This window comes from Ochotona princeps, chromosome 15 (genome assembly GCF_030435755.1).
Source record: "Ochotona princeps isolate mOchPri1 chromosome 15, mOchPri1.hap1, whole genome shotgun sequence".
NCBI classification, from domain to species: Eukaryota; Metazoa; Chordata; class Mammalia; order Lagomorpha; family Ochotonidae; genus Ochotona; species Ochotona princeps.
The window spans coordinates 7,149,285-7,173,999 of NC_080846.1; the positions used below are offsets into that span (position 1 = coordinate 7,149,285).

General features: G+C 56.9%; 2 protein-coding genes across 2 annotated transcripts in view; both read left to right on the forward strand.

The window, feature by feature from the left end:
- TMPRSS6 (transmembrane serine protease 6) lies at positions 1-24,375 on the forward strand. Its single transcript, XM_004589536.3, has 17 exons — positions 1-199; positions 4,201-4,334; positions 4,855-4,922; positions 5,424-5,608; positions 5,848-5,889; positions 8,667-8,871; positions 10,601-10,737; positions 12,278-12,390; positions 12,734-12,843; positions 18,763-18,908; positions 19,302-19,400; positions 20,017-20,130; positions 21,358-21,474; positions 21,697-21,865; positions 22,295-22,566; positions 23,760-23,896; positions 24,069-24,375. The coding sequence occupies exons 1-17, from the start codon at positions 1-3 to the stop codon at positions 24,225-24,227; spliced, it is 2,406 nt and encodes an 801-aa protein (XP_004589593.2). The 3' UTR covers positions 24,228-24,375.
- The window catches only part of TST (thiosulfate sulfurtransferase), a 254,633-nt gene that overhangs the window by 198,073 nt on the left and 31,845 nt on the right, over positions 1-24,715 (forward strand). The window lies entirely within an intron of this gene.

A 24,715-nucleotide genomic window follows, 5' to 3' on the forward strand; every position in this document is an offset into this window, starting at 1 on the left:
ATGCCCATGTCCGAAGCCCCCCAGGCAGCCGGTGGGCAGGGTGGCGACGCAGGCGACGGTGAGGATGCCGAGCCGGAGGGGATGTTCCGGGCCCCTACGGAGACCAAACGCAAAGCTCGGGACTACCTCCGCCTGGCACCCCTGTGGCTGGCTCTGGTCGCACTGGCTGCAGCTGGGGTGATGCTCTGGTATTTCCTAGGTAATGATTAGACCCACATGGGGAAGAGTTGGGAGACATGTGGGTGCATGGTAGGGGGAACTGTGTTCTAGTCCCAAACACCTTGCTATGGCGATCTTGGCAGGGCCTTCTTCCTCTCTGTCACCTGCTCTGGGGGAAGGGGTGGGGAGAAATGCTGTGACCATAGCTCAGACAGCTCCCCACTGGGCAAGTGCCCCATGTCTCTGCCAGCCCTCTCAGCCTGCAGTGCTTGAGAACCTGCAAGCCAAGGGCTTAACCTTGGCTTCCCTTACCTGAAGCCCTCCTGGACAGTCTTGGGGTATGTGGCCAGCTGCAGAAGGCCCTGAGGCACCAATTTGTGCTTCTGCTCACTTGAGGCCATTGCAGTGCCCTCTCTAGGCAGGAGACCACAGCTCCAACACCCCGGCCCCCCAGAGCCATCTGTCTCCTGCAGCCCCAGGGGTTCTGGCACCTGCTAGGTCCATCCATCCACCCCCCTATCCATCCACCTTCCTTCCACCCATCCATCCATCCATCCACCCTTCCCTTCCTTCCATCCTTCTTTCCATCCATCCCTCCCTTTTCTGCTTCCATCCCTCTCTCCTTCTCTCCTTTCCTTCCTCCCTCTCTTCCTTCTTTCATCCACCCAAACTGCCATCACATAAACACTCATGAGCATTCACTATTTGACCCCGCCTTCCAGCTCTCGGCAATAGGAAACGCTGGAGAAGCCCAATTAGCTTGCGCCTCTGGAAATGCTCCCTATACACCGCAGGGGACTCATGTACCCATCTGCACTCATCTGCCCAGTGCCAAGCACCTCCCACGTGATTGTCAGGTTCTGCACTGAGCCCAGCCCTGGTGATTCAGCTGCCAGTCAGCCCTGGCAATCGCAGCAGAGCAAGACCTATGCATGACAGAGGCAGCCCAGGCATCAGGAGCCATGGCAGGGATGACCCAGCACCCACTAGTGATTGGAGCTTTCCTGTTGGAGAGTGGGCAGAGGTTAGAGGGCATCTGCTGGCTCAAGGTCAGGGTGCCATCCCAAGCCCCTTGAAAGGAACTAGGAGGCCCGTGTAGGATCACTGGCGACACATCTGCCTGGGATGGTGTGGAAGCTGCTCTGGAGTGAGGTTGCTGGGAGTCCTGGGTCTGTGTCGGGGTGTGGATGTGATACCATGCAGACCTACAGCACAGCAGGGAGCGTATGTGGGGCACATGTCACCAGCAGCAGGAAGCCAGCATCCCAAATGCTGGCACAGGGTGCTAGCTTTTTTTTTTTGCCACAAACCCCGGATGCCAGGCACCACAAGCAAGCCACACAAGAGGTCCTTTATTCTGGTAGGGGAAGTGGGGGGGTGCAGCTACGAGGCAGAGAGAAAGCAGGAGCATAGAGCAAGTGCAGAGAGACAGAGAGAAGAGCAGAGCAGAGTGAAGACGCATCTTTTATAGTCTTGAGGTGGGCATGGGGAGTGTAGGCTCAGGGGTTGCAGCTGTAGGTGGACACCAGAGATAAATGCCTCAGGGGACTGGTGAGCAGGGCTATCAGGTATGGGGATCACAAAGTACAGGGACTGGCGGAGAGCTTGGTGGGCCTTATAGGGACCGAGGCCTAGAGAATTTACGGTAGTGTTGGGTAAACAGACATTCAGGGTGGCACTGGGTCCAGGATGGAGGGGTCAGTCTTCAGGGTCACTGTTCAAGTCACCGCTTACACCCCTGACCTTGCTTTTTCCCTTGACTTCTCTCTCTCTCTTTCTCTCTCTCTCTCTCCCCCTCGCCTCCCCACATCAGCCCCACTTGCTTAGCAAGCCGAGTCACCTCTGGGTCACCATGCTGATCATATTTCATCTCTATCACCTCGTCGCCCTTAGTTGGTGGACTCCCACCTGGATGACCCCTGGGCTCCGTGCTTTATTTTTTAAGATTAATTTGTATTGGGGAGGCAGATTTACAGAGAGAAGGAGAGACAGAATGAAAGATCTTCCATCTGCTGGTTTACTCCTCAAATGGCTGCAATGGCCAGAGCTAAGCCAATCTGAAGTCAGGAGCTGGGAGATTTTTCCAGGTCCCCATGTCAGTGAAGGATTCCAAGGTTTTGGACCATCTTTCACTGCTTTCCCAGGCTACAAGAAGGGAGCTGGATGGCAAGTGGAGCAGCCAGGACTTGAACCGGTGCCCATATAGGATGCCAGTGCTGGCAGGTAGAAGATTAGCCTGTTGAACCACCATGTGGCTCCTGTGCCTCCTCTCTTCCTGTTCTTGCCTGGGCTCACTCCTCACTGCTTCCCCAACCCACCAGCAAACACCTGCCCCTGAGGCCTTTGCACTTTTGGCTCCATCTGCATGGGACACTCCTCCCACAGGCATGCATGCTTGTGGTTGACTCCATCACATTACAGCACCACCCACCCCGTCCATGTGCTCTGCGATGTACTATAGAGAACATTTCTTGTTCATCACTAGACTATGAGCTTTTCCTTGTTATGTCAGGCCCCACTCAGGGTAGGCTCTCTTTAAATGTTGGTTGCGTGAATGAGTAACTGGATGAAGGGACATATAAACCGAGCCTTTGAATCCTCCCTCTTATATTTATTTACTTACTTGAAAGGCAGGGTTACAGAGAGAGGGGGGATGGACAGAAACTTTCCGTCTGTTGCTTTACTCCCCAGATAGCTGGCTGGAGCTGGGCTGGTCCAAAGCCAGGAACAAAGAGTTTCTTCCAGGTCTATGCAAGTGTAGGGTCCCAAGGACTTGGACCATCTTCTGTTATCCCAGGCACATTAGCAGGGAGCTGGATGAGAAGCAGAGCAGACAAGACCCAAACCCGTGCCCGCTTTGGATGCTGATGCCACAGGTGGTATCTTAACGTGCTATGCTACAGTGCCGTGTTACAAACACTGATTGTAGAATAGAAATCTGATGACCTCATTCCTGACTTCAAACCCCTCACGGTTTCCTTTGGTCATCGGATGAACACCCAGACCTGCCCTGCCAACGCTCTCGCAGCTTGTAATTTATCCCTCTCTAATCACTCTAGCAGGACTGGCCCGTCCTTGACTTTGGTCATGGCCGCTATCCCCCACCTCAGGGCTTCCGTACAAGCTCTTCCCTCTGCCCCAGTGTTACTTCCCTCTCTCTTCCCATTCTGCATGCCTGGGCTGGAGGGATGCACTGACTTAGGCCTGTTCCTTTCCTGTCTTGTTTTAAGATCTATTTATTTTTATTGGAAAGGCAGCTTTACAGAGAGAGAGAGAGAGATCTTGCATATGCTGGTTCGCTCCCCAAATGGCTGCAACAGCCAGAGTTGAGCTGATCTGAAGGCAGGGGCTGAGTTTCTTCCATATCTCCCACCTGGGTGCAGGGACCCAAGGCTTTGGGCCATCTTTTGCTGTTTCTCAGGCCACAGGCAGGAAGCTGGATGGAAAGTGGAGCAGCCGGGACACGAACTGGGGCCCCATGGGATGCCAGCATTTGAAGGTGAAGGACTAGCTGGCTAAGGCACGGGCCCCAGGCTTGTTCCTTTGCTGTGTGTCCCTTCTATTGACCCTGTGCTCCTCCTTCATAGCCCCCTTCCCAGACGTGGGAGTGACAACCCGCTTGCCCAGCATCCTTACTCTGTAAGGGCATGAGTGGCTGTCTTGGTTCAACAGGGTAGTGAATGCCGTGGGGGCTTCAGCATGCTCTGTGGCGCCCCCTGGTGACATGGTGAGTGGAAGGTCAAAGGACAGAGAGGTCTGTTGACCCAGGACCTTGGCTTTCTGGGTCTTCCTGGGGGCTTCGTGGTCTTTAGGTTCTCCTTATCCTTTGAGATCGTGTCCACCTGTAGACCTCTCTCCTGTGGGCAGTTAGGCGCCATTTGCATGATGCTGGCAACAATGACACAGGTGAGGAGGAGGAGGAGAAAGGTAGCCAGCATGGGGCTGTCATGCCATGGAGATCCAAACCCTGGAGACTGCACTGAGGGTTGGGGTCTCAGCAGGAGGCTCCCTCACTTACCATGTGTGTCCCCTCCTGGGCAGGGTACAAGGCGGATGTGACTGTCAGCCAGGTGTATGCAGGCAGCCTCCGGGTGCTCAATCGCCACTTCTCCCAGGACCTTGCCCGCCGGGAGTCCAGTGCCTTCCGCAGTGAAACGGCCAAAGCCCAGAATGTGGTAGGGAAGGATGGTGGGGATGCAGGGTGGGGGCAGGGATGGGAGGGGGGCACTCCTGCAGGCACGTGGTATGGGGGTGGGAGAGTGAGTAGACTGGATCAGAGGCACTGGAACTAGACCCTAAGGGAGTCCCTCACAAGCTGTGGAGTGGGACACTGTCGGGTGTGTGAGCCGTCTGTGACACTGCCGTGGCCTGCTGCAATGAGGTTGGCCCATGCCAGGGCCGGGGAACCTCGTGGAGGCTGGGAACTGGAGAAGGCAGAGCAATCCCCACTCTCTTGGCAGGGGGGGCAGCTCAGGGTGTGCTGTGGCTCAGCTCCCAGGGGAGCTTTGTGCATGCCTACAGCTCTGCCCTGCTCATCAAGAGCCCGCAGAAGATTCATGCCCTGGCTGAGGGTCCCAGCTGGCCCCTTCCCAGAACTTTCTGGATCCAGCAGGGCTGCCCCAAATCACAGAGCACACCCTCAGGGGCGGGGGCAGGTGTGCTGCAGAGGGTCATGGGGCTGCCATCTCCTCACAGCTCAAGGCGCTCATTGCCAGCACCCGACTGGGTGTCTACTACAATGCCAGCTCCGTCTACTCCTTCGGGTATGTTGTCCCTAGGCCCCAGACACCCCTCCTCCCCTCCCCTGCTGGGACCTCGGACTCCAAGGGTATGGGGGGACCTAAAGGAAGTGGGTAAGTGAAGGCACGGATGAGAGGCTCAGCTGGTGACCTCGCTCCACAGAGCTTTGTGTTCTCATCTGTGGGTTGGGTACAGTGATGTGGTAGAGTTTGTACCAGATGATGACCACAACAGGCTGGTGAAAGGGCCTGGTACTTATTGGGAGGTGGGTTTTGGGAGCTCAGGCCCCAGGCCTCAGCCAGACCAGCTCTACCACACAGCCTCACAGCTGTGCCTCAGTGTCCTCGCTTGTCAAATGGAGCTTCCCTGTGAAGGTGGAGATCAGTGCCTGGGCTGTCGGTAGTGTTCCGTGCTCCCCATAGGAGTGGGGCCTGAGCCAGTAGAGTAGGAAGTTGAGACGGAGGCGCGGGGCAGGACACAACTTCCGGCTCCTTTACTGGCACCCTCACTTCCGCCTGCCTTAGGGAGGGACCACTCACCTGCTTCTTCTGGTTCATCCTCCAAATCCCGGAGCACCGCCAGCAGATGCTGAGCCCCGAGGTGGTGCAGGCGCTGCTGGCACAGGAGCTGCTGTCTGCGGCCAATGACTCAGTGCCTGCTCCCTACAGGACTGAGTACGAGGTGGACCCCCAGGGCCTGGTGATCCTCGGTCAGTACTTGAAGGTGATGCATGGGGGTGGGGCAGCCTGGAGAGGCCACTGCTAGGGCTGGGGTGCTCTCCGGGACCCCTGGCCCCATGCCTGCTGCGACAGGAGGGCGGGCAGGGATGTGTAGGATGAATCTCAGACCAGGGCACGCTAATGGCCTCCAGCATTTTCACTTGCATTGCATGTCCTTTGGGAATTGATTTGGCCCTTGCTTATTTCTTTGTCCGTTTCCTCTCAACAGAAGCCAGTGTGAAAGACATAGTTGCGCTGAATTCCACGCTGGGTACGCGTCTCCGTTCTCCTCCCCTCGCCTGTGGCGTTGCTGGCTTTCTTGTCTTGGTTGAGGGTTGGGAGGCCACAGGGTGTCTAGGGCAGGGGGAGCAGGAGGATGCCGACCTGGAATCACCCCCCAGGGGAGGCACAGGGTGAGGGGCTGTGAGATGGGGTTGAGTGAGGGCAGAGGTTGTTGTGCAGCTGTGTAATGTGTGTGTCTTGCATGTTGTCTGTGAGCATGGGCAGTGAACTTAGTCACAGATGAGCTCCACTCTGCTTTTCTGTCATCGAATCCAACTTGCCCACGGGCCACCGTAGACACCTATGGCCACCGGTGGGAAGTCCTTCATTACCCTGGACTTTCAGCTTGAATTTTTGGAGGTAGCAGCTGGACCATGTCCTAAGTTATGGTGCTATATTGCTTCGTTCGCTCTGCTCTCACCTAAGAGACCTGCTTGGCTTCCCCCTGCACATCTCTGGGTGGGCACAGCCCACGTGGCAGTCTGGGGGGCTCCTGGAGTTGCAGAGTGTACCAGCTGGGCTTCTGTCCCTTGCAGTCCTCTGCACGCGACCCTAATTCTCAGATAACGCCCTTTGGACTTTTCCACACAGGGCTGTGGTTCCGGCAAGCACCTGGAGCACCTCCAGCCCGTCTCAGGGAGGCACAGGGTCTGGGTCCCAGTTCTGCCCTGTCTGACCTTCCCTGCCTCCCGTCCTGCTGGCATACGCTTTGTTCCTGAGAGAGTAGATGCAGCGGGAGCTCATTTAACTCATTAGTGAGGGTGAACCTATGGGGTAGTAAAGAAACAACAAATTGACCTATCTGTATATCTGTCTGTGGGTTTATGTATCCATGCACTCACCCAAACTTCGATTTATATCTGTTTACCCACTCACCTATTTATTATCATCTTCATCTACTTATCTATCCATGCATCATCCTCCCATCTGTTCATCCTGCCCTCCATCAGTTGATCCTCTATCTACCTATCATTACCATCTAGCCATCTATCATCAGAAGTATCATTATCTGTCCATCCATCCTAACTATCCAGCATCCATCTACCATTTACCTATCTTCATCATAATCTATCCATCCATCTATTTATTTATCTACCATCTACCTGTCCATCCTCATCATCACCATCTAGCCCTCCACGTACCTGGGTGTCATTATCTGACTTTTTACTGCCATTGGACAGGAGAATGCTGGACCAAGATTGACAATGTAGACACAACACTGACTAACACCCCGCCACGGGAATGAAATCACAGCTAGGGGTGGAGGGAGTGTCTTTTCCAGTGGTCCCAGTGTTTGCAGCTGGACAGTCTTCTAGAAGCTGGCATCTGGCTCCACAGAGCTGGGACCTGCCACCAACAGTCACAAAGTCAGGGGGTCATTGGGCATTCCATCCCTACCATATTTACTGTAGAAGCAAAATTTGAGCAATGAAAAATTCATTCCATTCATTCATTTTGATTTGGAAAACAATAAGAAACTCATTCACCTTAACATATTTATATATTTTTTAAAATGAGTCATTTCCAAAAATTTCTCACAGCAGAAAGCACCAGTGATAGATAGCCTCCAAGGCCATGGAACAGGGCATGGTCTTCCTGGGAAGAGGTGGACAGCAGGGCCTGACCAATCCAGGACAGAGGAAGGACTGTGCCTCGAGGGGCAGCTGCTGGAGCACAGGGTGGGAAGGGGCTGCTCCTGACTGACCGGTGGCCTGGCAGAGCAGCCGCCTCTCAGCCTCACAGCCCTGCGGAGAGGTTCATATGAGACACAGGTGGCAGTAGGGATGGCGCACTTGTTTCTTTTCCTCTGGCCCTGGGGCCTAGATCAAGCACACAGCAGGTGCTAAGTGAGTGAATGAGTATGTAGACTTTAAGCATTGGGTCTGAGCATTGTGAGTTCAAGCATTGGGTCTGAGCCACGCATGCCATGTAGCCCATGGGGGCAGGAGTGAGGGCAAATGTGTCTGGGAGACAAGTCCCAGGGCTTCCCTCCTGCTCTGCCACTCCACCCTTACTGAGTACCCACAGTGTACGGGGCTTCAGGCTGAGCCGTCAAATACAGGTCTGTAAAATGGGCACAGTAACAGGAAGTGAGCAGGCCAAGACAGCGCATGTCCTGTGTGTGCCTCAGGCCCCAGCGTGAGTCAAACACCCCACAGGCACTGCTGTTCTGTCCTTGGTGCTTCATCACTGATTGCCTCCACTGGGGATGCATTGCACCTGTGCCCCTCTCTGTTTTTCTGCCTGGAGGGCAACCCTCTTGTCTCGTCATGTATGGGAAAGCTACCCCGCTGGCCTCCCAGGCCGCTTGTTGGTACTCCAAGCTGCTCCTGCCATGGCCGCAGGATCAGTTGCTGGGATGTGTGTCATGTGTCTGGCTCTGGCTTCCTTTCTTGCTATCTGAGCTCTCCCTGGTCACACAGCCTGTTTCTGCTCAGGCTACTGCCCCCAAGGTGGGCCTGACCCCCACAGCCCGCCCTGTGCTGAGCCAGGATTGCCTGTCTTTGTATCTGCCCCAAAAGCCTGAACATTCATTGGGTACTCCCTTGGTGAGATCAGCTCAGTAAGAGTGAGTGAATGAATGAGGCAACCCTGAGCCAGTGTGTGCCTGAGGGGGCTCGGAAGCAGAAGCAGCAGAGACACTGTGGGGGGCGGGTAGCACAGTTCCCACCCCTCCCCAGGGGTGCCCCCTTGTAGGGACCTGCTCTCCTGGGGCTGCTCTTCTGGCTAACAGGGGTCAGGGGGTCTGTCCCTCTCCCTCTCCAGGCTGTTACCGCTACAACTATGTGGGCCAGGGCCACACCCTCCAGCTGAAGGGGCCTGACCACCTGGCCTCCAGCTGCTTGTGGCACCTGCAGGGCTCCGCGGACCTCATGCTCAAACTGCGGCTCGAGTGGACCCGGGCTGACTGCCGGGACCGGCTGGCCATGTATGATGTGGCTGGGCCCCTGGAGAGGAGGCTCATCACCTCGTGAGTGTCCCCAGGGAAGGTGGGCATGGGTGGGCTCCTGGGGGTTGGGGCTAGAGGATGTGAGGTCAACAGTCACCTGCAAGCCTTTGGGGAACAGCAAGACCAGAAGAAGGTGGACGTGTTTGAGCACTAGTTTCCCTGAAGGTGAGCTCAGAGATGGCCACACTGGTCCACAAATGTTTCAGAGTTGAAGGCAGCCCAGAGCTCCAATCTCTGATCTGGCTGCTGCCTAGCTGAGTGCCTCTCTGAGACTTAGTTTTCACATCTGTAAAATGAGCACGGCTCTTGCAGGGTTGTTGTAAGGAGTTAGAGTGTTCACACTTAGTCCTAGCTCTCGTCACTGCAGAGGGGCTAGGTGGGGCCAGGTGGAGAAGGAGGGGCTTCAAGACAGGAGCACTAGGGCTGAGGTCCAGAAGTGCCAGGGCCAGAGGGACAGGAAAGGGAGCTGGCCTTCAGAGTGAGGAAAGAGGTTGCACTTGACTGCTTTGCTGGTCGCTCTTTACGAAGTGCTCACTCAGTGGCAAGTCCAGTTGCCATGTGAGCAATGTCCCTATGGGTTCCAACCCAGGACCCTGGCCAGGTCTTCTCTCCAGCTGTGCAGCCACACACTCCTCAGCCAATTTGGGCAGAGATGGGGGGTTGGGGCAGGACCAGGCTCCACGCTTGATGCAGCACCAGGACCCTGCGGCTAAGGAAAGCAAGTACCCACCCCTGCCCCCTGCAGCAAGAAAGCCTGGTACCCCAAGCCCTGGTAGTCTCTGGTCCCTCTAAGAGCGCTAAGAGTTAATCTCCCTACCCCTAAGGGCTGTGGAGTGGGGGAACCAGTGGAGCTGAGGAGGGTGCAAATGCATGGGAGGGCATGCCCAGCTGGGGGAGTCAGGGCACCAAGACAGGAAGAACAGGAGGGTTGGGAAGAATGTGAGGACAAGACCAGGACAGGAGGCTGCCAGGGTCAGGGCTGGCTGGGCTCAGGCACCCACTTGCTTTGAGTTTCCTAAGATCCCTTGCGTGGAGCAGGCAGGCAGCTCAAGGCCCATGCTGGAAGGCAAGGAAGTGGGAATTAGCTGGGAACAGCTTGGTAGGATTTCCAAGGCCTCCAGAGAAGCCACAGACACCCCCACCTCTCCACCCAGTCTGATATGGGCAGACCAGGGGACACTGGCACATGCCAGAGAGGTCTGCTGTCTCAGGCAGGGCCCAGCATGAGCCTGTCTCTGCTGTGGACTCAGTTTCCCCATCTGGAAATGAAGCAGTTGGTCCTGATAGACTGGAGGGAGATTTTTCTAGAAAAGTCTAGAATCCTAAGGACCTGCTATCTGTTCCCATGCCTCCCAGGCCAGTTCTGTAGCGTCCTAGAGTCTTGCCTGATCACCCACCTGCTTCCTCCCTAGCCCAACCCAGGACAAGTCCAGGCATTGGGGGAGGGGGAGGGCATCTAGAGGAGGTGGTCCCTGCAGCTGCCATTTGGGGTCTCTGCCAAGAGGGCTCTGTGTTTGTGAGGGGTACTGTGGGATGAGAGCCAGCCTGACCGATGTCCAGGACGTGGGGGACGGAGGCATCACCCCTGTCTCACCGGAGATGCATCCTGGATCCAGAGACGACACTGGGCTAGTTCCAGACCAGAGGCCAAAGCTGATCAGACCCCCGCCTGCCATCCTCTGTCCCTCGTGCCTGTGTCCTCCCGTCCAGGCCCCAGGTCTACCCTCACCACCCTTCTATGTCCCACCAGGGTTTATGGCTGCAGCCGCCAGGAGCCCGTGGTGGAAGTGCTGGCATCAGGTGCCGTCATGAGCGTGGTCTGGAAGAAGGGGCTGCACAGCTACTATGACCCCTTCATGCTCTCCGTGCAGCCCGTGGCCTTCCAGGGTGAGCCTGGGGCAGCCTGGGACCTGGAGATGGCCTTCATGTGAACTTTGCCCTGGTTGGGCTTGAAATGGGGGCAGGTTCTGGAAGTCCCTCAGGTCTCCACTCCTCCTCCCCCTCCTGTCTTTCCTGCTGTCTCTGTTCTTGTCTGTCCTTCTCTCTCTCCTTTCCCCTCGCATCCCCGCATCCTCCACCCCTGTTACAGCTCAGCCTCCCAGTGTGTGGGGAGAGGAGGGGAGGGCAGGGGATACGCAGATTCAGCCCCTGGCATGCTTAGGGCAATGTGCCCTCAGTGATCTCAGAGGGCACTCTGGGGAGGTGAAACCCCCCACCCCCATGCTCATCCAGCCCCCCACTCTCCTCTTGCTTCTGGATTGCCCATCCTGAGACACACACCTTACCTGCCTTCCGTTGCTGTCCTAGGCCCAGTAGCCACGCCTCTGGGTGGGCAAAGCAAACCTTGAGGGGTCTAGAGCAGGGATGGGAAGGAGAGGTGGCATTTGGCAGGGGAGGAGGGTGCTCTTCCAGCTGTGTCCCCACTCACTGTCCTCCCTCCTTGTGCTGGACCTCTGAGATCTTTAGTAGCCGGCCCTGCTGGACTGCCAAGAGGTCAACTGAGCTGGCTCTGTCCCCTTGGGAGCTGTCACTCAGGCCAGGGGGCTGGCAGGGCAAGGAGGAACTGGAGGGGTCTTGGTTCATGGAGACACAACCAGGGCAACATGAAGACACTCAGTTTTCCCTCCTGCAACTCTTGGAGCTGTGGGGTGGCCACAGCCAGTGTGCACAGTACCCCACTGCCTGCGGGGAGGTCTGAGGGCTTCAAGCCCATTTTGTGGACTCAGTAGCCCTGGGAGGTGGGTACTGTTGCTATAGAGACCCCCATCTGGCTCTGCTTACCCAGCGTGCAGCAAGTTGATGAGTGACATGCAGCTGGTGGGAGGAAATGGGAACTCCTTTGCAGTGGACAGGGTAGAGAACTGGGCAGCTATGGCCTAATTCCCAGGCCCCCAAGGAATTAAGGGCGACAACTCACCAATCAAACAGGGAGCAGAGCCGTGTGAGAATCTGATTTCTGATTGGTCCACGCTGCTCATGGCCCTTCTCTGATTGGCGTGTTCTGAAGATTTTGTGGTGCCAAGTGGGTCTCTGTCCATGTGTGGGGTCTGGCCTGGTTATCACCGGCTGTGATCTGGACTGGAAGCTCCCGTGAGAACATCTCAGAGGAGAGCCCAGCGGTAGGATCTCAGCTGTGGAGCTGGGCTCTAGATTCAGATTCCCGAGGTCCACAGGGATGGCCTCAGGTCTGATTGAGTTTGCCTGTAGGAAGGAGTTGACCTGTGTCCCTCCAGCTACATATATCCAAGGCACAGCCGTTTCCCTCATTTTATAGATGCGGAAACTGAGATTGCAGCTTTCACAATTCTATCCTACCTGTGGGCTGTGCTGTCAATGACTGGGGAGTTAGTGGGTGACAAACTGCTCCCAGCAGCAGGTGACAGGAGTGGCTGAGCAGGGGCCCTAATGACTTGTTCTCTGGGTCCAGACTGCCAGGTGAACCTGACCCTGGAGGGCCGGCTGGACCTGCAGGGCGTTCTCAGCACACCGTACTTCCCCAGCTACTACTCGCCCAGTACCCACTGCTCCTGGCACCTCACGGTGAGCCTGCCCTCTGTCCCCAGGGGAGGTGAGGACTCACGGCCTCCTGAGACCCAGGCTGGCCCAGGGGGCTGGGGAGTGTTCCATCTCTGCTGAAGTGCCCACAGCCCAGGTCCTGGGCATAAAGCTGGTGGGCAGACAGCAGCTGGGGCCAAGGTCTCCCTCTGCTGGTTGTAGTGGTGCCCGCTGGTTGAGTGACTGACAAACGTTAGTTTTGGTTGGTGCTGTGTGTGTGTGGATGGTGGGCTGGAATGGAGTTCTTCTTGTTCTCCTGGGAGGTGGGCCCACAAGGCTGGCCCCACTCACAGGCCACCTGATTGGCTGATGGGCTTGTCCCTCCTAGGTGCCCTCTCTGGACTACGGCTTGGCCCTCTGGTTTGATGCCTATGCGCTGCGGAGGCAGAAATATGACCTGCCATGCACCCAGGGCCAGTGGATGATCCAGAATAGGAGGTGATGCCCCCCCAGAACCCCTTCCCCCAGGTTCTAGATCTTGAGGGGAGCACAGGGAAGCCAGCAGGGGTCCTAGTCCTTCTCCTGTGGCCCCCAGACCCCCAGGGTGTACTCAGAGCCTGTGAATGTCAGTTCTATTCACAGCAAAGCAGTTGCACCTCCAGGGCTGCTATGAGTCCGGGGGTGGCTCCCTGAACCCTCCAATGAGAAGACATGGGCGTCCAAGGGCTCATGAGCATGTGACAGCCTTTGCCTCAACCTTGCCATGTGACTGTTCCTGTCCCATTCACTGCCACACAGAAGCTGAGACCAGTCTGCCTACCTCGGCAGCTCCCATATCTCTCGCCTACCCTGGCTCTGCCCAGGGTCCCCATGCTGCTCCCTGCTCCCACCCTTGGCCTTTCTGGTGAAAAGGTTTCACACTAGGAAGGGGAGGAAGTGGAGGGTAGCACAAAATCAGGAGTCATCACTATGACCACCACTGGAGCTGGGCTGTGACCAGCAGGACATGGACAAGCAGTGTCCCTGGGGCCGGCGCCACTGCTGGGACTGGCGTCTTCTGCGTCACTGAGGTGCAGAAGGGACCAAGTGACACTGGCTTCCAAGGTCTGAGGGGGTGGGGAGGTGGTGGGGCGAGTGCAGCTCTGGTTGCTTTGTCCATTTGAGCTGGGACAGACCTGTGTCGCACACTGTGCATAGCATTACAAAGCATGTAATTGAGGTGCAGGTGTGGGGCGTGGGGAGGGTGATAAAGCTGGAGGGGTTGGAAGTGGGGGAGGGGTTGGAGAAAGACCCTTTCGTGGCTCTCTTGTTGGGTGAGGATACAGGTTTAGAAATAGAGCAAGGATCCTTGCAGAGATGAGGAGACCCTTCCCCACATGGGACCCAAGGGGGTGGAAACTTCTGCCCAGGCAGCCCTAAACCTGGGGGAGTAGTCCAGCCAGCACGATTGCCAATGTCCTGGCTTCACAGATGCCGAGTGTCTGGGAGGCCAGTGCCAGCAGATGGAAAGATTCTAGAACTCTAGAATGCTGGGACCTGGGTTGGTGCCCCCATCTTTCCACCCTTGAGGTTTGCTTCAGGGTCAATTTCATCCCAAAGCGTGATACAGGTGCAAGGAGACAGGGACTGGCACTGCATCTCAGGTGGCTGCCCTGGGCCAGGGGCTAGAAAAGCTGGCCACGGTGGGAGTGAGACAAGTGGGGTGCGGACACCCCTGAGCTGACTTGGGAACAGAGTGCACTTCCTTGCCTGTGGGATGGGATGGGGGTGGGGGTGGGGAGGGGTATGTGTGCCAGTGGCTGTCCTGGTCCTTCCTGGAACCCTGAGAGCTCTCCCCGCCTCCTGATAAGTAGCAACAGCATTCAGAGTGACCTTGAGGTTGACCCCACCGTGATTCACAGTTCTGAGAAGGTGGTTGTGGCATGCCTTCCTGCCGCCTGCCGCCCGCCTCCCGCAGAGCAGAATGTGACAGAAGGAAGAAGAGGAAAAAGCCTCAAGTCCTGGGTCTGATGCCCCCTACCTGGGCCCTGCCCCCTGTGCAGGAGGCTGTGCCTGGGTGCCAGGTATTGGCAGTGTAGGGGCGCACTAGGCTCCTTGGCCTGACAACCCTCCTGGTCACCGGCGCTGTTCCCAAGAGCATTGAGGCACAGAAGGGACCAAGTGGCACTAAGATGAGCCCGTGGTCAGGACTGATCCCACACAGATTATCAGCTAGGAATAGTGGGGTGCAGGACCGTCCCCGTTTCTCCTCAGTGCAGCCAGAGTGGCCAGGTAAGGATCTGGGTGTTGGGCTGTGGGAGACTCCATGAGCCACTACTGGAGGGGATGTCTGAAACTTGGATGGGGACAACTCCATTATGGCAATACCCACCCTGCACCCTGAAAGCATCCCGCATATTGGAGGGGAATTGTGCCCGAGTTGGTGCTAGCTGTGTTGGCCATGGAGCCCAGCTTGCTCCCAGAATAGCAGCTGCCATGGACCAGCTAGGGACTTGGCTTAGTTAAACATTCACTTGGTTTATTGGCAAGGCAGAGTTACAGGAGAGGGACAGGAGAGACCGAGAGAGATCATTCAATCGCTGGTTTACTTCCCTAAATGGCCATAATGGTCAGGGTACACTAGACTGGAGCCAGGAGCCTGGAGCTTCTTCTAGGTCTCCCATAGGGGCCCAAGGCCTTGGGTCATAATCAGGCCATAATCAGGGAACTGGATGGGAAGTGGAGCAGCTGGGACACAAACATAAGGGATGTTGGTGCCCAGGTGACTGCCAGGTCACGCCAGGCAGTGTGATCAGAGTGTGTGGGTGCACGCATCAGTGTCTATGCATGCAACCATGCTCCTATGCACACCCTCACCATGTGTGGGCTCCTTCCCTGGACCCCAAACAGCTGCCCTGATAGCTGTTAACTCTTGGTGCTACAATCTCACCCCCTCATCAGCATCCTGCTAGTTGGGGGGTGGTCTTCAGTGACTGAGGGTCTAGTTCAAGGGCAGCCTGATCCAGCCCAGTCCCAGAGCCTCAGCTCTTTCCCCAAGGACTCAAGGTAGACAGTCAATACTCCTGCACTCCCAGGCTCCTGCCTGGAGTGGTTAGGACAGGCTAGGGAGGAGAGGGAGCTGTGGACCATGTGTCATTGGGCCTTTCCTTGCAGCCCTGTGCAAGATATTGAAGGAGGTGTTGCTGGAAATCTCTATGAGTGGGTGGTACTGACATGTGAGGGCTGAGAAGGGTAGACGTGCAGGCTCAGGGCTTGTGGGAGGGGCAAGCACAGTCCCTTGACCCTGAGTAGCCACAATGGGGAGAAACAATGGGTGGGTCCAAGGCATGGTTGCTGGGGACCATCTGGCTGGTCCCTCTTTGGGCTAGGCACTCTTGGGCATCTTGTTTGACCCCTCTGAGCCCTTTCTTTTATGCCTGTCCTCCTCCAATTCCCTGGTTTCCAGCCCCTCTCATGCCCGCCTGCCTTTCATGTCCACGCCTGGCTGGGGAGCGGAAGGCGGCCTTGGCCTTGTGAGATGGGACCCTGGCTGCTGACTTTCTCAGAAGCTACTCTTGTGGGGTGTCCCTGCTACACAGGCTTCCCCCTTTCTGGGAACCTGCCGCCCACCAGCTTCCTGTGATGTCACCTGTCTTGCTATCCGCCCAGCCCTTTCTACTAACTCCTAGCTGATGGGCACGGGCAGAACACAGCTCCTGTGAGCTGCTGTAGTGTAGCCTGGGCACCCGGGAGTCGGAGATGGCCAGGCAGGAGGTGGCAGCCCCAGCTGTAGCCCTGAGGGAGGAGAGCTCACAGCCTGACCCTGTTAGCAACAGATGGAACTTTCTGAAGTGTTTCTTAAAATGCTAGATGGCAGGGATGGCATCACTCCCATGCTAGACAAGTTCCTGGGCTGAATGGTGAGGTCTGTGGGGAAGGTGTGGCTTTTACGGTGATGTTGTTTTGTTGGCGGGTAATGTCGCTTTCCCTGGCCACAGCATAGTGCCTCCCAGGTTGAAATGCCCTAGAAATGAGGCTGGAGAAACTTAAGATGCCCATGGCAGTAATCCCTCCTTCACTTCCACAGTAGCCCCTGGCCTGGACAGTTCAGGAACTGGATCCTCTCCCCTCCCCCTCATCCTGCCAGCCCTCCACCTCACCCTGCCAGCCCTCCACTCCAGGCTGTTCGAGACATATCTGTGCCTGGTATCTTCAAGTTCCATGCTTCCCTGCGCACTTCCTGGGGCTGCCCTGTTGGGGGTTCCTAATTGAATATTTGCTTTTCCACTTAAAAATCAAAACAAATCCAATTTCCATTGGTTTGCCAGGAGCCCTCAGGGCTATCTTGTAGGGCAGGGAGGGGAAGGGTGCCCTCTGCTGGTGGATCCTGCCCATGTGGTCTGCGGTGGAGTGGGGTAGGCTGCAGCAGGACCTGAGTTGATTCAAGACTTTTTCTTCCTCTAAAACGACTGGGGAGAGTTCTTTTTAAAGGATTCTGCTTCTACTAGTCATGTTTCTATACCGGCAGTATTAGAAATTAACCCTGAGAAAATTTTAAGTCTTTATTATCACTTCTGTGCAGTTCTACTTTCCTATTTTCAGTGATCCCAAATTTCATATGGAAAGTTCCAGAACTAAATAATGGATGAATTTTGTTTTTATCTTTTGGAAAGATTTATTTATTTATTTGAAAGGCAAAGAATAAATGACCGGAGCAAATCAATGACCGGGCCAAATCAAAGCCAGGAGCCTGGAATTCCACCAGTGTCTAGAGTGGATACTGGACTTCAGTGTAGGCATGGACACACAGGGAAGAGGAGTCTACCTAGAAATTGGGACCACCCATGGGATCAAGTGTCACTCGGGGAGGGGTTGGATTTTATTCAAACCCCTTCCTTCCTTTAAAAATAATGCACCCATAATACATTAATGATGGCATAGTTTACGACAAGATAATTATCTCCCTCAAGGCCATTTGGTTGTAACAGGGTTGTCATTCCAGGAGTGCATCCCTGATCAGCCATCTCAGGCCTCTAGTTGGGCGCAGTGGCACAGTGAACCTAGTCCCTGGAGAGTTCCCATCTCTGTGGCAAGATGAGGGCAAAAAGCTCAGTGATATCTGAGTTTCCCAAGACTATTGTGACATTTGGGTCCCTCAGGTCCTAGAACTGCCCTTGCCTGTGAGTATGGGGCCAGCAACCCTATGGGGGAGGGGCGCCCAGCTGCAGGATCAGGTCCCTGGAAGGTGCTTGGAGACATAGGGGGAAGGGATGGCTCACACTGCAGTGGGAAAGCGGGGTGCCCTTCTCCCTAGCAGGCTGGCTGAATTCTCTGGGGTACCAAGGAGCCTTGAATTCTGGCTCCAGCTTGGCTTTGGCCCTTGCGGGCCTCAGCTGTAAACTGGAAAGACAGGGAATCTTTTTTTTTCTTTTTGTTAAAGATTTATTTATTTTTCTCGGGAAGTCAGATATACAGTATACAGAAAGGAAGATCTTCCATCCGATGGTTCACTCCCCAAGTGGCCGCAACGGCTGGAGCTGAGCCAATCCGAAGTCAGGAGACAGGAGCTTCTTCCAGGTCTCCCACACGGGTACAGGTCCCAAAGCTTTGGGCTGTCCTAAACTGCTTTCCCAGGCCACAGGCAGGGAGCTGGATGGGAAGCGGGGCAGCCAGGATTAGAACCGCTGCCCATAAGGGATCCTGGTGCGTTCAAGGTGGGGACTTTAACCACTAAGCTATCACACTGGGGCTCAAGACGGAATCTTCCTTCACTGGGCGGAGTCCCTGGGGCAGGGCCAGGCCCCCAAGCCCCACCCTCCTTGATGAATGAATGTTCATTTACATCCTAGAGTACTCAAAAAGAGCTGGGCCTTGGGGCCGCTCCCATAAGGCACCTGCTGTCTGAACTTTTCATCTGTGTCCTTGGGGGTGCCCCCAACACATACAGGATGGCCGTGGTTAGGTCCCCGTTGGGGGTGGTCATGGGCAGGGCAGGTCCTGGGAGAAGGACTGGGATCCTTCCCAGAAGTCCAGATAGCCATGAGAAGACAGCCAGGACAAGAGCTGAGGACAAGAGTAAGGTCACTGGGCAACTGCTGCCCCTGCTGACACGCTGGGCCTGCCGCCTATGGGAAGGTCCTTCTCCTATGTCGTGAGGCAGGAAGGGGACTTTGGGGGACTGCTGTGACTTATGAGGCTCTCCCAGGTGGCTGGGGATAAGATGCAGACTCCCCACAGACAGTAGGGAGTCTCAGAAAGCTCCTGGGCCAGGGAGTGATGCAGTTGGGCTGCCTTCTAAGGGCCCCGCAGGGGAAATCAAGGCAGGCGAGGCACGGCTGGGGGTGCAGGCCCGCCCCTCTGTCCTCCCTCCATTCTTTCCCCCATGCCCTGCTGTCTGAACCCAGCCTGTGTGACCTGTGTCCTCTTGGGTCCCCCTAGGCTGTGTGGCCTGCGCACTCTGCAGCCTTATGCGGAGCGGATCCCTGTGCTGGCCATGGCTGGGGTCACCATCAACTTCACCTCACAGATTTCCCTCACGGGGCCCGGCGTGCAGGTGCACTACAGCTTGTACAACCAGTCGGACCGTGAGTATGGGTAGGCCAGAGCATGATGGCCCTGAGCCCTCTGCAGCCTCACCCTGCCTCACCGCCTGGGCTGCGGTCAGCTGCTTATGAGGCTGGATAAGAAGTGTGCATGGGTGTGTGTGCAAGAGTGGGCGTGCTGTATAACTGTGCTTTGTGTGTACAGGGCAGTGATGTGTGCTTGGGGACATCACCATGCGTGCTGGCTCATGTGGGTGTGGCATGCATGTCTGGGGGAAGCGGGGGGACTGTGCATTCTGCTGCTTGAGACAGGTATTGGGTGGGGAGGGGTAGGGCTCCTTCATGAGCACCCTTTGCATGAGTTTGTGTGACTATGTGCAGCCTCATGGCGCCCTCCCTGTGTGTCCCCCCCCCCCCCCCCCGGTGTGTCCCCAGCCTGCCCTGGGGAATTCCTCTGTTCTGTGAATGGGCTCTGTGTCCCCGCCTGTGACGGCATCAAGGACTGCCCCAATGGCCTGGATGAGAGGAACTGTGGTGAGCAGCCCCACCCCCTTCCCCAAACCCTTCCCACCTGCACTGAGCTGAGCTGAATGGAGACACCCTGCCCCAACCACTGCCACATACATGCAGACCCTGCTATGGGCACCCGGAAGTGGGATTCCCTTGCTATGCTGAGATGGGAGCTCTGAATGGGAGATCCCAGGGCCACCCCATGCTGGGATGAGCTGGGACCAGGATCTCCTGCTGGAGCTCAGGACTTCCACCTGCAGTGACCCTGTCCTCTGCTCCCCCTAGGGGGGCCCACATCTCTGCCACTCCAAGAACTCAGACTAGGCGCTGCCCACTTGTGCTGGCCATGTCCTTGCCTCCACTCCTGAAGCTTCTGGAAGCCAGGCTCTCTCCCCCGCCCATTCACATTTTCCCTGTGTGTGTGTGGGGGGGGGCACACCCCTCTAGGATGACCCTGCTGGAAAGCCGGAAGGAAGGTGCTTTGTGTCTGGAAACCCAACATTTGACTGCCAGTTCTGACTAGGTCCTGGATCCTGGGTCACTTGACCTTGGCTTCCCAGGGGACAGAGACTGGAGGGCAGCTGGGTGCACTCCAGCCAATGCCCACTCCTGTGCCCCCTCCCATTCTGTGTCCCCACAGTGTGCCGAGCCACGTTCCAGTGTCGGGAGGACAGCACGTGCATCTCCCCGTCCCGGGTCTGTGACCGGCAGCCTGACTGTCTTAATGGCAGTGACGAGGAACAGTGCCAGGAAGGTAGGGTGGGGTCTGCAGGGGATGCAGGAAAACACGCCAGGGGGTGCAGTCACGCAGAACATCTTCAGAGAGGCCCCCTCCTGCCCAGACACCCACCGTTTCCCTCTGCACCCACGCCCATGTCAGCCACCCATCCTCCTCCACTTCCCTCTCCTCTTCCATTCACCCACCCATTCATCTATTCATCCATCCTTCCCTCCTTCTATCCATCATTCATCGCCAACCCATCCCTCTTTCACTCATCCACCCACGCACCCATCTCTCTCTCTTCTCTACATCTGTCCATCCATCCACCCATCCAACATTTGGTCTCCCTGACCAAATGATTAATACAGTTGTTCATTCATTGATCCATTCATTGACCTATCCAACCACCTACCCCATCCACAGAACCATCCATTTACCCATGTACGGCTTTATCCAGTTAGCTGTGTGTCCACTGCTCCATCCGTCTATCCATCTACTGCTCTCAAGTCACCTGCTTGTCTGTACAGTCCTCATTGATCCATTCTTTATGCTATTTGCCAGTCTCCTTTCTGAACCATCAATCCAACTTATTCGTTGGTCTTCCCCATGTTATGAGTCCATCCTTTTATCCATCAATCTGTCTACCCATTATCTTTCTGTCTGTCCTCCAACCATCAATTTGGCCATCTGTCCACCCATCTATCCATCCATCTGACCAACACTTATAAACTACCCAGGATAGCCAAGGTGGGTGAGGAAATGGAAACAGAAGAATGCCCGAGATGTGGTCCCTGCCCTCTAGGGTTCAGCTGCTGGCAGGAAGACACCACAGGTAGCCCTGCTGACCTAAAGTCTTCCACACATCATGTCTGGGCAGTAGTGTGGAGAGACGGTGTGGTGTGGTGGGAGGGGATCAGGCCCTGGAAGTTCCCTGGACCAGGCAGGCTTCAAGTCGGGCTTTGAGGAGAGCTAGAGGGAGGAGGGGAGCCGAAGCTCGTTAGAGAGCAGGGAGAGCCAGATGAGCAGCCAGCAGGCCCAGGGGAGCCTGATTGCAGAGGCGTGACCTGCCAGGGCGTGTGGTCAGAGAGGAGAGGCTGTCAGGCTGCTCATGGACCAAACTGCGTGTGTGATGGGGGAAGGAGACCCTGCTCCTGGCCAGCCCGCTCCTGGCCTGCTCTGGCTCCTTCTTCTCCTGGACCTCGCTTGAGGCTCAGACACCTACATTCTGTGCCTCCTTTACCCTCTCCCACTCCATCCCAGAGGTGCCTTGTGGGACATTCACCTTCCAGTGCGAAGACCGTAGCTGCGTGAAGAGGCCCAACCCACAGTGCGACGGGTGGCCCGACTGTGCGGACGGCTCAGATGAGCGGCACTGTGGTGAGCCAACCTTGCAGCACCTCAGGGCTAGGGGCGGGGCGCACAGGGAGGTTTCCACAAGAGGACCTGCGGGGTGCCAGTTGCCCTGGCTTCCTCCCTGACTGCACCACCCCCTTTCCCTGTCTTCCCATTTCCTCTCTTGGTTCCTCCTGTTTCTCACTGGCCTCTCCTTTTCCCTATCCCCTCTGTCCATCGCTGCTGGCTCCGTGCCCATGCCCACAGACTGTGGCCTGCAGGGTCCCTCTGGCCGCATTGTGGGTGGTGCTGTGTCCTCAGAGGGCGAGTGGCCGTGGCAGGCCAGCCTCCAGGTCCGGGGGCGCCACATCTGCGGGGGTGCCCTCATCGCCGACCGCTGGGTCATAACCGCTGCTCACTGTTTCCAGGAAGACAGGTGAGTGTCGGGGTGGCCAGGGTACAACTGGAGGGCAGTGTAGGGCTCAGATCACAGAGCTGTGGGCAGGATCCCGGCCATGAAGGAGAAGCGCCCCTGGCTGGGCTTCCTTCTGAGCCCAAGCCCTACGTCCATTCCCACTGCCGCCAGCTTCTCTGGGCTCTGCTTCTGCTCTCCGACTGTAGGTTGGGTCAGTGATTCATTCACTCACTCTCTCACTCCTTCATTCATTCCGCCATGTTCGTGTCTTGTCTACATGCCAGAAGGCTGGATGCTGGGCATGTTTTCAGCCTGAGGCCCACGCTGTCTAGCAGGGTGTGAAGCTGGTGTTAGAGGCCAAGGTGGATGTTCCTGGCAAGTCCCAGGAGGAAGGGATGGGTGGGTGTGGGGGTGGGGTCTCTGAGTGAGGCTGTGCCCCTTCCCCCACAGCATGGCCTCCCCTGCACTGTGGACAGTGTTCCTGGGCAAGGTGTGGCAGAATTCACGCTGGCCGGGTGAGGTGTCCTTCAAGGTGAGCCGCCTGCTGCTGCACCCGTATCATGAGGAGGACAGCCACGACTACGACGTGGCCCTGCTGCAGCTAGACCACCCTGTGGTGCGCTCGGCTACTGTGCGCCCCATCTGCCTGCCTGCACGCTCCCATGTCTTTGAATCCGGCCTGCACTGCTGGATCACAGGCTGGGGTGCCCTGCGTGAGGGTGGTGAGTAGCCCATGATCTGGGAGGAGAGCCGGTAAGCCCAGTGCAATCCAGGAGAAGGGCCCTGGGTCACTGGGCTTGTCTGGGGTTCCATGGCGGGGTGCGGGGAGGAAGAATGAGCTTTGGGTGCAGCCCCTGTCCCTACCTTCTTCTAGAAGGGCCTGTGGCCATGTAGGGGTAGGGGTGCGGAGGGGCAGGTCAGGAACACTGGAGTCCATATGCCAGCTTCAGCCCTATGTCCCTTGGCATGTGCCCGGGGTGGGGGTAGGAGTCCCTGTGGAGAATGGATGGTAGGGGCACAGAGTTCCTAGGATCTGCCCCCTTCCAAAGTGGGTATACAGCTGGGTTTCACAGAGGAGACTGAAGCTCCGGTCATTAGTGCTTGTACCAGGTCATGAGGCAGTCAGCATGGAGCAGAACCTGGAGCCTCTGCTAAACTGGGGTTGAAGCTGGGAGCCAGGAAGTCAAGCCCAAGCCTCCTGTGTAGATGGCAGGAAGCCAATTGTTTGAGCCATCACAGCTCTTAGGGGCTGCACTGGCACTGAAGGGAGTGGGCACTGACCCAGGCGCTCCAGTGTGGGATGCAGACATCACAGCTGCTGGACAGCACACCCAGGCACATACTGGGCAGCCTGAGTGCCGTGTGTCCTCGAGGCAGAGATGTATTAAAGATGGGGAACCCAAGGCTTGTTTGAAAAGTGGTTTGTCCAGGAGTATGAAGGACAGTGGCCAAGCCAGGATTGCTTTGCTGTCATCTGCACCTGTAGTCATTCAACCACACGTGTGTGACAGCCTACTGTGTGCAGGCATGCAGTCAGGCCAAGGGGGAGGTGGAGCTGTAGAGAACATTTCTGGGGGTGGCAACAAGCAGTGGCCAGACAGGGAGGTGCAGAGGACAGACCCCAGGCGGGATCAGGGAAGGTACCCAGGTTATCCAAGCCGAGGCAAGTGAGCGGCATCCAGCTTGAAGGCACAGGTGCTGGGCAGAACAGCTGCAGAGCCTGGGGCATTCAGTGGGGACTCTGTGACCACAGCCTGGGCAGAAAAGCTGCCACAGTAGTGGGACAGTGAGGCAGAGGGGTGGGTGTGGATCCCCTGACAGGGGCGGGGTGGGCAGAGCAGGAAAGCAGCAGGAAGAAGGTCAGGGACCTCTGGGGTCCCTGGGATGCCCTCAGCGCTGCCGTCCGGCCTTGTAGGCCCCACCAGCAATGCCCTGCAGAAGGTGGATGTCCAGCTGATCCCTCAGGACCTGTGCAGTGAGGCCTATCGCTACCAGGTGACCCCGCGCATGCTGTGTGCCGGTTACGCCAAGGGCAAGAAGGATGCCTGCCAGGTGACTCCCGCAGGCAGGGTACAGGTGTACACCCCCGGATGGTTCCACCAGGGCTGGGACTGCCAGGGAAGACAGGCACGGCTGGCTCAGCAGAGCTTCAGAACGGGGTGTGACTCTCACTATTTCTCAGTTGTCAGGACCTGATCTCAACTCTCTCCTCTTCCCCACTTAGGGTGATTCGGGTGGCCCACTGGTGTGCAAGCAGTCCAGTGGCCGTTGGTTCCTGGCGGGGCTGGTCAGCTGGGGCCTGGGCTGCGGCCGGCCCAACTACTTTGGCGTCTATACTCGCATCACGGGTGTGATCGGCTGGATTCAGCAGGTGCTGACCTGAGGTGCTGCCCCCTGCACATCTGTAGTCAACGTCCTGGACTTAGGCCAGGGACCGCCAGGCCAGGGAAACCTATGTTCTGAGGATAAGTGGCCCTTGCGAGGCCCGAGGTAGCATCCTACCTCTGCCCCACCCACTCCAGCAGGGTGCCAACAGCCCAGGCCTTGCACCCCGGCCCAGGCCTAGCACCCCCAGGCCTGGCTAGGGGGTTCCTCTCCAGGGTCTCTGCTTCATATTCCCCACCTCTCCCTCCTCAAGGCCTGGGGGTGGGGTGTAGTTCAGCAGCCACGGTGCTCACCTGCAGGTGCCTCCACCCCTAAAATCCAGCCTGGGAAGCCCTCAGGTCCACTGGCAGGGAGGACCTGCCCAGTGGGCCCACAGTTTAGGTAAGCCAAAGGGTGAGAAGCCCCATGGCAGAGTCCTTGCCCAGGGCCGCCAGGCACAGCCAGAAGCTCCCTGGAGGTGAACTTGGCTGCTCTGGAATAAAGACT